This window comes from Nicotiana attenuata, chromosome 6, assembly GCF_001879085.1.
Source record: "Nicotiana attenuata strain UT chromosome 6, NIATTr2, whole genome shotgun sequence".
Classification (NCBI taxonomy): domain Eukaryota; kingdom Viridiplantae; phylum Streptophyta; class Magnoliopsida; order Solanales; family Solanaceae; genus Nicotiana; species Nicotiana attenuata.
Genome location: NC_031994.1, coordinates 82,976,528 through 82,989,224, shown reverse-complemented (window position 1 = coordinate 82,989,224; position 12,697 = coordinate 82,976,528). Strand labels below are relative to the sequence as shown.

Genomic DNA, 12,697 nt, shown 5'->3' with positions numbered 1-12,697 from the left:
CAATGCATATTAATTATCATGTGAGGAAGAGTGTAAAGCACGAAGGGTGATGCCGTGCCATTTTATATTTATTATCATTTTTCCTTTGTTATGGTGAGGGCGAGAGTAAAAGCACGAAGGGTGATGCCGTGCACTTGTTTTTGCTGTGTCTCTTTAATGTTCTATTCTCATGATCCCGTACTCCCCTCAGCATGTTTTTCCCCCTCCCGTTATTATGTGTTTAATTTCTATTATTTGTTATTATGCCCGTATATTGCTTAACTACACAGGATTATATATGTGTCTTGTCCTAGCCCCGTCAATACTTCGCCGAGGTTAGGCTCAGCACTTACCGGTACATGGGGTCGGTTGTACTGATACTGCACTCTGCACTTTCTGTGCAGATTTCGTACTGGACCGTGTTGATCTGAGTTGGGTTGCTGCCTTCAGTCCAACAGGAGACCCAAGGTAGATCTGCCGGCGTTCGTAGACATTGGAGTCCCCTTCCAGTTATTCTAGTTTACTGTTTTTCTTTTAAATTCAAAGACAGTTATATTTTCTTTCAGCCAGTATTTGTAGTGACTCTTAGAAGTCCGTGGATTGTGACACCAGATCTTGGGTAGTCGTGTATTAGTACTTGGATTATTATGGATTTCCGCACTTCTTTACTCTATTTTGGTTTAATTACTGTTATTTACTGGTTTGGATAGTGGTTAGCGTATTAAACCTTTATCTGTTGGCTTGCCTAGCATTCTGAAAAGTTAGGCTCCATCACGAACCCGACGGTGGGAATTCCGGGTCGCGACAGATCCACTGCCGGTCCCTTCGACACCGTCGAAACCGACCTTACCCCTTGGGGTGTTGTTATCAACTCTTTGAGCCGTTTGATTTGTTGGAATACCAGTAGGAACCGGGCCCCTTGCGTTTGCATTATTGGAAGCGCCTGACAACGCTTGTTTCAACTCTGTCAGTACCTATCCTACCTTGAAAGGCGACTCATGATGGCCTTCTGCTGCTCCCTCAATATTTTCACTGTTTCCACGACATGCTCCTCTTCCGTATCATCGAAAGTTATCTCCCGCACATGCCTGGGGTATTGCCCTTCACGAACTGGGTTGCTTCATCCCATTCGTTGCGGGTGTCACTGAGTGAATCTTCTTGTTGAGGCAAATTTTCGTGTCCCTTAATGTTGTGTGTGACGATAACGTCATTAGCTGCCATTTTTGATTTCTTGCTAAGGACAAAATCAAACAAGTTAGTAGTAAACATAAGGATCAAAGCAATCGCGCAACTATCTAAGCCCCACGGTGGGCCCAAAATTATTTACCCGCAAAACGGTACTGTTAAATTTATTATGTGATTTATAGACAACCAAACTGATTTGATCCGAGAATGATAATAAAATAAGATTAAAAGCAAGACTTAGAAATTGGAATTGAAAAAGTTGACAAGCCTGGCTCCGGACACAATGTCTCTGAGTGCAGAAATGAGAGTAATATGAAAAAGCAAATAAAGTTGTTTAGTTGAGAATGAAAATGAAGTACAGCATGTGCTTTGCCAAGAATTTCATGCCTTACATTGGCTGCTAAGCCTGTTATTTATAGCTATACCTAGGGAAACAAGATCCTAGGATCAAGCCCCAGTTAAATGATAATAAAGGAGCAATTGATGAATATGTAACGACAGGCCATGAATGCAATTATTATCTGCAACGGCTGCCCATTTAATCCCAGGTAATATTCTTCATTGAATGTTATCCGATGGCAAACGTTGGATCTGCTCCCGTTGACCATGCTCCCTTCAGAATTTATCCGATATCAATTGCAACTGTTGTTTCCGGTACTAGTTGTTACTTGATTCGCCTTTTATCTGTCTTCGGTTCCACTTGTCATACTATCATTCGACCATTTATTATAAACCAATTTTACTGTATATATTCTAGTATGTTAATTTTATGTTTTATCATATTAGTTTTTCTTTAATATTCTTCAAGCATTTTTAGCCACGGTGGAAACGTTCACGATGGAAAGGTGATTGTGGAGCAAGGGTGGCTGCTAAGGTTTTGAATAGTAAAGAGATGTGATATAGTTTATGATAAATGGGAAAGAAAGAGGAATAAGATAATACATGTAATCCCTAATCTTGTGAAAGAGTTACGCGAGTTACACACTATTAAAGGAAAATGGTATTTTGTTTGAATATGCTACATTAATTTGTTATAAAATTTGTTGTTATTGAAATAACCAAAAATAGTAATATTAATGCAAATACTATTTTAGTAGTGACCTACAATGTACAAATATCTTTCTTAAATCGGTGGAAGCATCTTGCTATAAATTAAAGTGGGTTTGGCGCCCCCTGCCTTGCAAACTTTGCTGATAGCTATAATTAACCGCTAATTAAAATGGGACAAGACCATTGTCTGAATCAGTTTTAATGCGGCAACCAAATATTTATGACAAATTGAAGCAATATAAATTTTCCATAGTTGACTACGGAAACTCGACGCATTTTGATCACAAAAAACAAATGGACGTACTAGTGTAAAAAAAAAATTTACACCATAAGGCCACTTAAAAGTAAATATTCATAGTATGTGAATTTGGTTTTCTAAAAGAATAAGAAAAGTAATTTACTAAAACAAGTTAAATTACAGTAATTGTATAAAAATTAATGTGCACTGCAATAAACCTCACGGATATATTAGTAATGTAAGTCGCTTGGTAGGATGCGTTACAGAAAATAATGCATGCATTAGCTCTTGGCATTACTAATCTCATGTTTGGTACACTTTTTCAACCTATATATTACTAACATAAGTATTAGTTATACAACCTATTTGGTATTATCCTATGTATAACTAGGGCGTTCATAAAAACCCGAAAAACAAAACCAAACCGAAAACCAAACCAAACCGACCAAAAAAAACCGATACTTTTTGGTTTGGTTTGGTTTTGATTTTGAATTTTAAAAACCGATCAAATTTGGCTTGGTTATGGTTTTAATCAGAAAAAAACCGAAAAAAACCGAACCAAACCGACTATAGGAGTAAGTATTTCAAATTTATTATTACACCTATATATATATATATGTATATTTTTATACAAAGTTTCAAAATTTTTATGGTAAATGTTAATAGTTTGCACTTTTAGTATAGTTCTTTACCTTTACATTCTAATTTGATTGGTAGTTTTCTTTTGTTAAGTGTAAGAATCCATTTCATGTTAAAAATAATATATTTTTAATTGAGTCCTTAAATTATTCATCACTATTTAATTCAATTATTATCAATATATCTTGATAAATAATAGATTTCTAAAAGGGCAATTGATTTGATAGTGTTACGTTAAAAATGTGGTCGCCGAAATATGTGTTTGGTAGTGTATGTCGTATATTTAAGAAAAAAACCGATAAATAACCGAAAAAACCGAAAAACCGACAAAATCCGACATAAACCGAATCGAGAAAAAACCGACTTAATTGGTTTGGTTTGGTTCTAATATTTGAAAAACCGACTTACTTGGTTTGGTTTCTTTTTCGGGAAAAACCGATCCAAACCGAACCATGAACACCCCTATGTATAACTAATACATAATAAACCATGATATTAGCAATACCAAGGCTATTAACGCATGCATTATGTCATGGGCGACTTTCCAGCCATGCCCCATGACTCCTTGGGCGCGCCTCGTAGCGTCCTAGTAAGCCTCCCAACGCCTAACGCCACGGACGACCCCGTGGTCTTGGCTGCGCCAAGTGACAAGCGCGCATGTGCCTCTGCCGCCCCACCGATATCCCTCGCCAGCGCCCAGCCGCAGGCAGATGCTAACAGCACCGCGCGCGCAGACCGTGATTCCAACGACAATGCTGCTCACAACTGACCTGTTTCTGCCTTGTAGAAAACTAAGTCCTTTTCATTGTAAATATAGGATAGTTTTATTTCATGTACTTCCATTATGTTTCTCTAGCTTAGTCAAGTCTAGTCTTGTAGCTTTGGTTTATTTTTTTAAGCATTATTAGGAGGGATCAAGCAATCAAACTTTCTAGCAAGCAAACAATTCTCTGTACTAGTGTCTCTCCCCCTCGACACCGTGTTGCTTTTCTGTAATAGCTTTCATTAATGCAATCAAGCTTTCTTTCATTCTCAATCCTCATTTCTGTTCTCTCAATTCCTCTTGACTTTGGTTTTTCCGTACGGCACTGACAATCTCGTCTAGCGTACGGAGGGGACCTCAGTTGGCAGACAATAACTGCACTAACATTAGTTGCTTAGCCTTACGTCGCCCTTCCAAGGAATCTCAAGAATGCACTACGTAAAAGTTGGTATCAGAGCCTAGGCTCGACATCGAACGAGGGAACGCATTGCTATTACCACCATTTCTGACCATGGTGAATCATGGGGACCGCATTGCGGCCCTTGAAGAATCAGTTGATGTATTACGGCTCATCGTGGATACGGTGCCTGAACTAAGAACCAGCCTAGTGCAAAGGTTGGACGACCTGGACCGCAAAGTGCTCCAGGCCGAAGTTGACATAGAAAACATCAGTCGCGACTCCGAGGGAGACCGGCAAACAGCAGCCACAGAGGTAGCCGAAATTTTTGGCAAATTCGAGGGACTCCAATAGGAGCGTGTCGAGGATTTAGCCTACAGGGCACAAGAGGCAGACAGGGTGACTGCCATGTAACAAACTATTGACAACTTGACAAACCAGCTCAATGTTGTCAATGCTGCTTTATAGGGCCTGCTTCGAGGAGGTGGAAACCAAATCGGTGGCGCTATGAACCCCGCTTCCGCGACACAAAAACTGAAAATTCCTGAGCCAAAGCCATACAGTGGAGCTAGGAATGCCAAGGAAGTGGAAAACTTCATCTTTGACATCGAACAGTACTTCGATGCTGTTGGGGGCCTAGAAGAAGCTAAGAAGGTAGCAACTGCTGCCATGTATCTTCAGGGTGATGCTAAACTCTGGTGGCGGGTGAAGTACGAAGCCATCAGGGCCGGTGAAGATGCTCTCGGGACATGGGCAGAACTGAAGGCAGCCATACGCCTATAGTTTTTCCCCGAAAATGTTGAATACAACGCAAGGAGAAAGCTACAGGAGCACCGCCAGACCAAATCAGTGCGGGACTACGTGCGGGAATTCTCCGCGCTCATGTTAAACATACGTGACATCAAACTCTTCACATTGAAATCTTATGCCCGTATGGAACTGCAAAGCAAAAGGTAGATACCCTACCCAAGGCGATCCAAGCAGCTGAATGCCTTGGGGACTATCAATAAAATTTGCCTTTTATTGATATTTGGTCAATCTTATTAGTATGTCTAAAAGAATTTCATGTTTTGCCCTTAATTTCCTAATGAATGATAGTTTGTCATACGTTAAATGAGCAAATATAGATATGTTTCCTCGGAAAAACTTAGACATGATTTTTCATTCTATCATGCTGGAGCTCTGTTAGTGATAAGTGTATAGGCTAAAATTATCCTAATTATATGTGGGTCGAGTTAATACTAAGAGAGCCTTCGAAAGCCGCCACGTGTCATCAATGTGTTCCCAACAAAGGACGAAGGCGAGGTCGAAGTGATCTGACGAAGGACGAAGACGAGGTCGAGCTGACTCAACAGAGGAACAAGGACGGACACTCCCTTTAGAAGGACAGTAACCACTAGTTTTAATGATAAGACTATTCAAGTGAATATTCCTCCGATCTGTACTATTAGGGTTTTTGTGGCAAACGTGCCCTTATAAAGAGAAAAGATATGTGGCTGTAGAGGGGGGATTGGACACTCATTGTAAAGAACAAAATATTGACAATTCTCTTAAGATTGTTGCTTTATTACATACGATATAATATACACATTTTCTTCAAATCTTTGTCTAACTTTTCTCCCAGGATCCAAGAAGAATACGAATATTCAAAGGCTCATCAATCATTAATCATTGTTAGGATGAATATCACAGAATCTCACCCATTTTCGGTTACCTCACTTGCATTTATTTACACAAATACCATTATATATTATTTATTACTATCTAATGTTATTCTCTTTGTTCTTGGGCCATTGAATACTGTCCATATTACACATTTATTGCTATTTAAATGGAACTTGTGACATTTTGCCACGAAATCAATTGAACAATCTTTTGGATATTAATATTGGCTAAGATTAATTAATTCAATTCTATTAGAAAAATCTAATATTTAAATCTAGATCTAAATTTTGGGTCAAATTAGGTGATAATGGAACAACAATTTCTAATTTTATTGAGACAAATTTAAGCCTTTCGACATTAGCTGTAGAAATACATTGCTGAATCAATAAAAACACACCCACAACAATGAAAATACACAATTCCGAAAAGTGTGCTTCTATCAAACCAAATACACCCATAAAATCAACTTATAATTAAGAAACAATGGACTGTCAAGCAACTGCGACAAAGATTCATTTTATTTTGTTAATTAAAGATATGATCCATAAACCATGCTGTCTAAGGATAGATTTCAATTAGAGACCTGAAGCCAAGATTGGCTGTTATTTTATATTCACTAAAACCAGCATCTAGGAAAAGCTTTTCCCATTCCGTCTTAGTTCTCTCTTTGGCACCGTGAGTAATCCTCATGACAACGTCCATTAAATGCTGTACTTGAACAAGCTGCTCATTAATATTATTGCTCGAGTAATCCTCCATTACTATGTCTATGACTATCACTTTCCCTCCCTTCTCTTTACTTGGAATTGATTCTCTGCATTTCCTCAGTAACTTCACACAGTCTTCGTCACTCCAGTTGTGCAATATAAACTGTTTTACCCATGGAGTTACAGCTATATATCAGTAATTATGCAACAACAATAACAATTCAGTGGATTTCTACAAGTGCGGTCTGAGGAGGGTAGGATGTACGTAGCCTTACCCTTACGCTTGGAGATTAATGGAAAGGCCGTATGCTAAAGAAATATAAGTAATTATAGTATAGGAATATTTTCGATTAAACTTTACAGTAATATCTCAAGGGAATATTGTTACTAACCATATTCACAACGATTTCACTTATAGGGGTATAGTTACTCTTTATAACCACAGAATTAGTGTTATTTTTTGGTTATATTAGAGTGATTGAACACTACCCACTATAATAATTATAAAGTCATTAAACTTTAATTAATAGGGTAATATTTTCTGTGACTTTGCTATCATAGTGAGTATAACTTTAATTACTTTAACTTTAAAGAAATTATTTTGTGACTTCATTTATTATAGTCCATGTAAAGTTCAGTAAAATTAACGCTGAAAAATGATTTTTTTTTTTATTTAAAAATTCGATTATTTTTGTGTGTGTCATATCCTTGCGCATTGGTCATGCTAATTTTCTCTGTATCGTTCTAAATTTATTGGATATCCCGGAAGGAACCTGAAAAATGATTAAATTAGGAAAAGTAAAGTAACATATACCTTGAGTAAGATTGCATTAGCATAAGGAATGCTATCAAACATACTCCCAGCAACAAACTCCAAGTTCCCAGTCGTTATTCCCTTTCGGTCACCAATGACATGAGGGAGATCAAGCACAATGCAATTCAATCTTGGAAAAGCATTAGCTATAGCCATAGCCACAGTTCCAGTGCCACCTCCAACATCTACCAACGACGTTAAACCCTCAAAAACATGCTTACACTGCTCAGAATTAATCAATAAATGGGATATCAATTTAGAATCACTAGCCATTGCATCGTTAAAAATATGACCAAATTTTGGCTCTTCAGCGCAATAATCCCACATGGATTTCCCGTACGTTGTGTCAAAGGCAGTGGGAAGATCATCTTGTAACCAATGGCTCAAGGAAAAAAATGGCTTTAACGCAATAGGATTTTGGCTAAAAAGGAAATTTGACCTCTTGCTAAAAGGTTCATTTTCTACGAGAAGAGAGCCAGCACTTGTGACTGAATAGCCATCTACTTCTTTTTGGTAATGAAGAAGGCCAGAATGAACTAAAATTCGCATTAAAATGGGGAGAAAGGAAATTTTAGAAGGGTTCAGATTAGGTAGAGACGCAACAAGGTCAGAAATTGTCATAATGCCATTTTTGTGAAGAATATCAGGAATTCCTAGTTCAACTGCACATGTTATACAATAAGGACGCACGAAACTCAAAATGCAGTCCCATGTTTGAGCTTCAGCTTGTAGGAGCTGCTCATGATCAGCGCGATTGTTCTCCTTCTTTGCCATTGGAGCTTGCAGCCTAATTGTGTCAACTAATTAAGCTTCATTACCAATTTATATAGAAGTATAAGTAATGTACACCGTCACTCAGTGTATAAAGAATTTGCTTTACTTTATCTACAGATTATTACTTTAATTAATTTAATTGGGCACGTCCCAAGAGTGGCTTTGCTTATGCAGTTTGGAAATTAATGCTGCTGGCTGTAGGAGTCTAGGATTAGGTTGATTTAGATTTACATGGAGCTTACCAACCTTACATTACCAATATAATACTCCCTGAGGTTTATTGCAGTATATATTAATTTTTGTACAAATTACTGTAATTTAACTTGTTTTAAAAAATTACTTATCTTATTCTTTTAGAAAACCAAATTCTCATATTATGAATAGAGGTATATTATGTTATTCAGACAATGGTCTTATCTCATTTTAGTTAGCAGTTTATTATAGCTATCAGTAAAATTTGCTAGGCAGGGGTATTTACTTTTAACTAGTTTCTCGACACGTGTATGCTGAGCTATGTAATACATAATTTTTTAAAATAATATAAGTGTTATTAAAATAACATTTTGAGTAAATAATTAAACATGAAAGGAAAAGTATAAATATTTGTGAAAAGTCAATGTGGATCGTCGTAGGGTAAATTTCCCTGTCAAGGTTAAAATTATTGGATATCGTTTGAACTTTTAAAAACTAATAATTAAAGTTTAATTAATAAATATGATATTTTACTATTTTAATTTTATGAGTTATGATCTAATGAAGTGTATCTCAACTAAGTGATAATTTTATATATTGCACGAAAATATTTTTCATGTGTGTAACTATATTTTATGCGTGTAATTTTAGTTTACCTTTCATATGCACTCTCTTTTCCAGGTCTATCCTTCTCCAATAAGTGGTTTGTGTGTTAATAAAATAAAAATTACATCTAAAATGTATGAGATTGAAAAAATAGTAAATAAGGATACAAAATTATTTGAAATATTTTTGGGTGGAAATGTCATTGACTGATTGCTTTACTATAGTGTTGTTAGTAAAAGTTATTTCAAGTTTTTTGTGCACCGAAGTGTTATTAGGGTTGACACGATTTAATTAATCATTAATAATATATTAGCTCTTATTTGGTTTAAAGAAGTCCTTTCACTTTTTCACATGAGTATTGAAAGGGGTTGCTTGGATATTTCTCCCCTATTAAAGTCTTAACCAACAAATGATATCATTAACAAAGGCAATATGAATAAGTAAGAATTATAATAAAAATTAAAAATTGTATTACCTCTTCGTCGACTAATATTATAGTACCAAAATGCTTCTGCGTCTTGGATTTTTATTTAGCTTTACTGAACCTCTTCGAATTACTAATACTGTTATCACTCAGTCAGAAGAATATTGTTAATAGGTACACATTATTTTGTTAATTTTAATTCGCTTGCTATTTTAACCGAATATGATATGGTTAGGTAGAGAAAGCAAAATAAGTATAATAGTGATGATATATAAGATAGATTTTCTACTTTCTACCGTGATCAACATTATTTTTTAAAATAGATAATAAATTAAAATAATTTGACATCTTGTGCTTGCAGTGGCCTATTGCGAGACCGAGTAATTCAAGTAGCCTAATAGAAAGAGAGTATAGAACATAAATTTATATTGGATGCAATATTAAATCTGTAGTGAAAAGAATAAATAATTTGCAGATGAAAGTTTGTACCAAGCTTTGAGATTTCAATTTTCAAATAAATAAACTTTCTTGCAAACAAACAAACAATTGACTTAAGCTAAATTTATCGCAATAAGAGTTGGTAATTGTAATGGTCATAAATGAGATTACATGGGAAAGAATGTACTGTAAATAATTGGAATATTCTATTCTTTTGGAGAAAAAAGAATGGAAACAATGGATTGAAGATCCCGTAATTTTAACGTTGAATTTTAACATTACATGTTTTAGTCATTATAATATATAGTTCTACTTCACTACTTTGGTTATCTTAGAATTTTTTACGACCACAAAAGTTTCTCATATCCTACTTTTATTCTTTCACAATAATTTTATCTTCTATTCTACTTCTATGAAATACAAAAGTCATAAAATTTCATTCTTTCAAGAAGATTAGACCATTCATACTGCCAACTCTTTTATTAATAATAGTTTTAATTAAGAGACAACAATGAAATAGGATAATTATACTACAAAATCACTTTGAAATAAACAATCTTTACACCAATTTGAGATCATGAGAGTAAATACTCTTTACACTTAGATATTGGTTAAGATTCAATGTTCTTTTATAATTAAATATATCATCCCACAATTTTGAAAATGAATTTCACATGATTGATCTATGCATGCAATTATGCAACATATATATATGCCATGCTTTTTGTCCGTGAAATAACAACTAAAAAATATAAAAATGATTAATTTAGCATGTATTTTAAGATCATCATAAGTATATCATCTATCCTAATATTTAAAAAAATAAAAGTAACAAAAATCACAAAAGGTAGGAATTCATAATTAAATAATAAAGTAAAGTTAAAATAATAGAACCCGATTTTTATTGAGTCTCATCCCAGAGTTTTGTATATCGTCAAAAACTGCCGTTTGAATGCGGTCTAACGCTTTTCATAATTTTCTTTCCATTGACAAGGTTTGTGTGGATTTCTATTTCTCATCTTCGAAATGCATTATGTAGACTCCTTTGTATGAGAAGATGGTCTACAAAGGCAACAATCGCCAATTGACATTTCTTGTCACATATAGAAAGGAAATATAAAATGAACAATCGTGTCTTTCCCTCCTTTAGGCTCAATAAAGCAGCAACTATGAAAGGTTGCATCTCTTCATACAAATTTAATAATTTTTTACTTTAATATGATATTTAAATTAATTAAAAGGGTAATTATGTAATTTAACTTTTTAGTTAAGGTATTCCTACTTTTAATATAATATAGATATAAATATAGATTACTTTAAGTTTAAATTCTTTTTTTACGCTAGTACGTCCATTTGTTTTTTGTGATCAAAATGCAAATCGAGTTTCCGTGGTCAACTATGAAAAATTTATATTGCTTCAATTTGTCTTAAATATTTGGTTGCCGCATTAAATATTTCTGATTCAGACAATGGTCCTATCCCATTTAATTAGTAGTTTATTATAGCTATCAGCAAAATTTGCTAGGCAGGGGGCGCCAAACCCACTTTAATTTATAGCAAAACGCTTCTACCGATTTAAAAAAGACATTTTTACATTGTAGGTCACTAATAAAAAAGTATTTGTATGAATATTACTATTTTTGGTTTATATCTGTTAAGTGGAAGCCATGGAAGCTTCAAGATGCAGAGATCGTGAGAGATCAGAGAAGAGAAGAGAATTGGAAAATTTCTCTTTTTCTGTTATATCTGAAAATGAGTTGTTAATGCTCGGTTATATACAGTCTACAAGTACTACATGTATAATTAACCTATAACACCCTGTAAATTCGGACTATGTGTGGATATGTTAAATGGGTATTAACATGATATTTTAGACATATGAAGTCCTAGAGGGATGAGTATGGATTGAAAATAGTTATTCTAGAATCAAGACGAATAGTGAAGTGTACAAGATTCGATAAAATCTACTAAGTTTACAAAAGGTCAGTCTTGAAGCAGGATTTAGTGAAAATGGGTAAGGTATTTGGGAAAACTCAAAACATGAACGTTGTAGGCCTTTGAAATAGCTTTCCAACGATTTATTGTGGATCCCAAACGGATCTTTGTGCAAAACGTTATATGCATTTTACAGAACAGTGCGCAATATGCGCGCCCAGTGCGCGCCCCATGCACGGCCGCGCACTTGTGGCAGTGTTACTGCCATTTTGCACGGTCAAGTGCGCGGTCAGGCCTTCAGCTGCGCGGGGGGCGCACTTGGGCGATCATTTTAAAGCCTTACTTCGTCCCCCACACCCCCAAAACACAAAAACTTGCTCTAGAAAGGGGAGCTCTCAAAAACCTAACTCCTTAAGGGTCCCTCCACCATCGAAGGTAAGTTCTAATGGTGATTCTAAGTTAATTTCAATTTTCCAACATCTTATTAACATGGTTACACCCTCTATATTATTAGATATTCGATTGGGACATCATTGTTGAGAGAAGGAGCCCTAGAACTCGAATTCAAGGGGATTGAACTTCAAAAAGGTAATGTCTTCACCCTCTAATTGATTCTAGCATTGGATTAATGATTATAGACTCTAGTTCATGAGATATGAGTTGATGGGTTTGATAGAAAAGCAGGAACAGTTATAAGTTTGGGGTGTTGATTGTTGATTATTGGTTAAGTGTGTTGTTTACCTTATGGGTGATAAAGAATGATGTTGATTGTAACCATTTGAGACTTTAGAATTTATCTAGGAGCAAGAGAATGGGTTATTGGGTGTAGAGACACCATTTATAAGGACTATGAAGCTTTATTCTCACCAAGTGTTTGATAAAATGCTTAAG

The 12,697-nt window shown here is 35.3% G+C and overlaps 1 protein-coding gene across 1 annotated transcript; it reads right to left on the bottom strand.

Annotated features, from left to right (window-relative positions):
• On the bottom strand, nt 6,379–8,211 carry LOC109228348 (trans-resveratrol di-O-methyltransferase-like). Its single transcript, XM_019393499.1, has 2 exons — nt 7,438–8,211; nt 6,379–6,786 (listed from the first exon to the last, which is right to left on the bottom strand). Exons 1-2 carry the CDS (start codon nt 8,209–8,211, stop codon nt 6,475–6,477), a joined length of 1,086 nt encoding a protein of 361 aa, XP_019249044.1. The 3' UTR covers nt 6,379–6,474.

What these genes read in the sequence shown, in the direction of transcription:
- LOC109228348 (XM_019393499.1), bottom strand. Translation starts at nt 8,211, where the DNA reads ATGGCAAAGAAGGAGAACAATCGCGCTGATCATGAGCAGCTCCTACAA. An exon ending in CTAATGCAATCTTACTCAAG is followed by an intron (nt 6,787 to 7,437) that starts GTATATGTTACT and finishes TGGGTAAAACAG; the next exon opens with TTTATATTGCACAACTGGAG.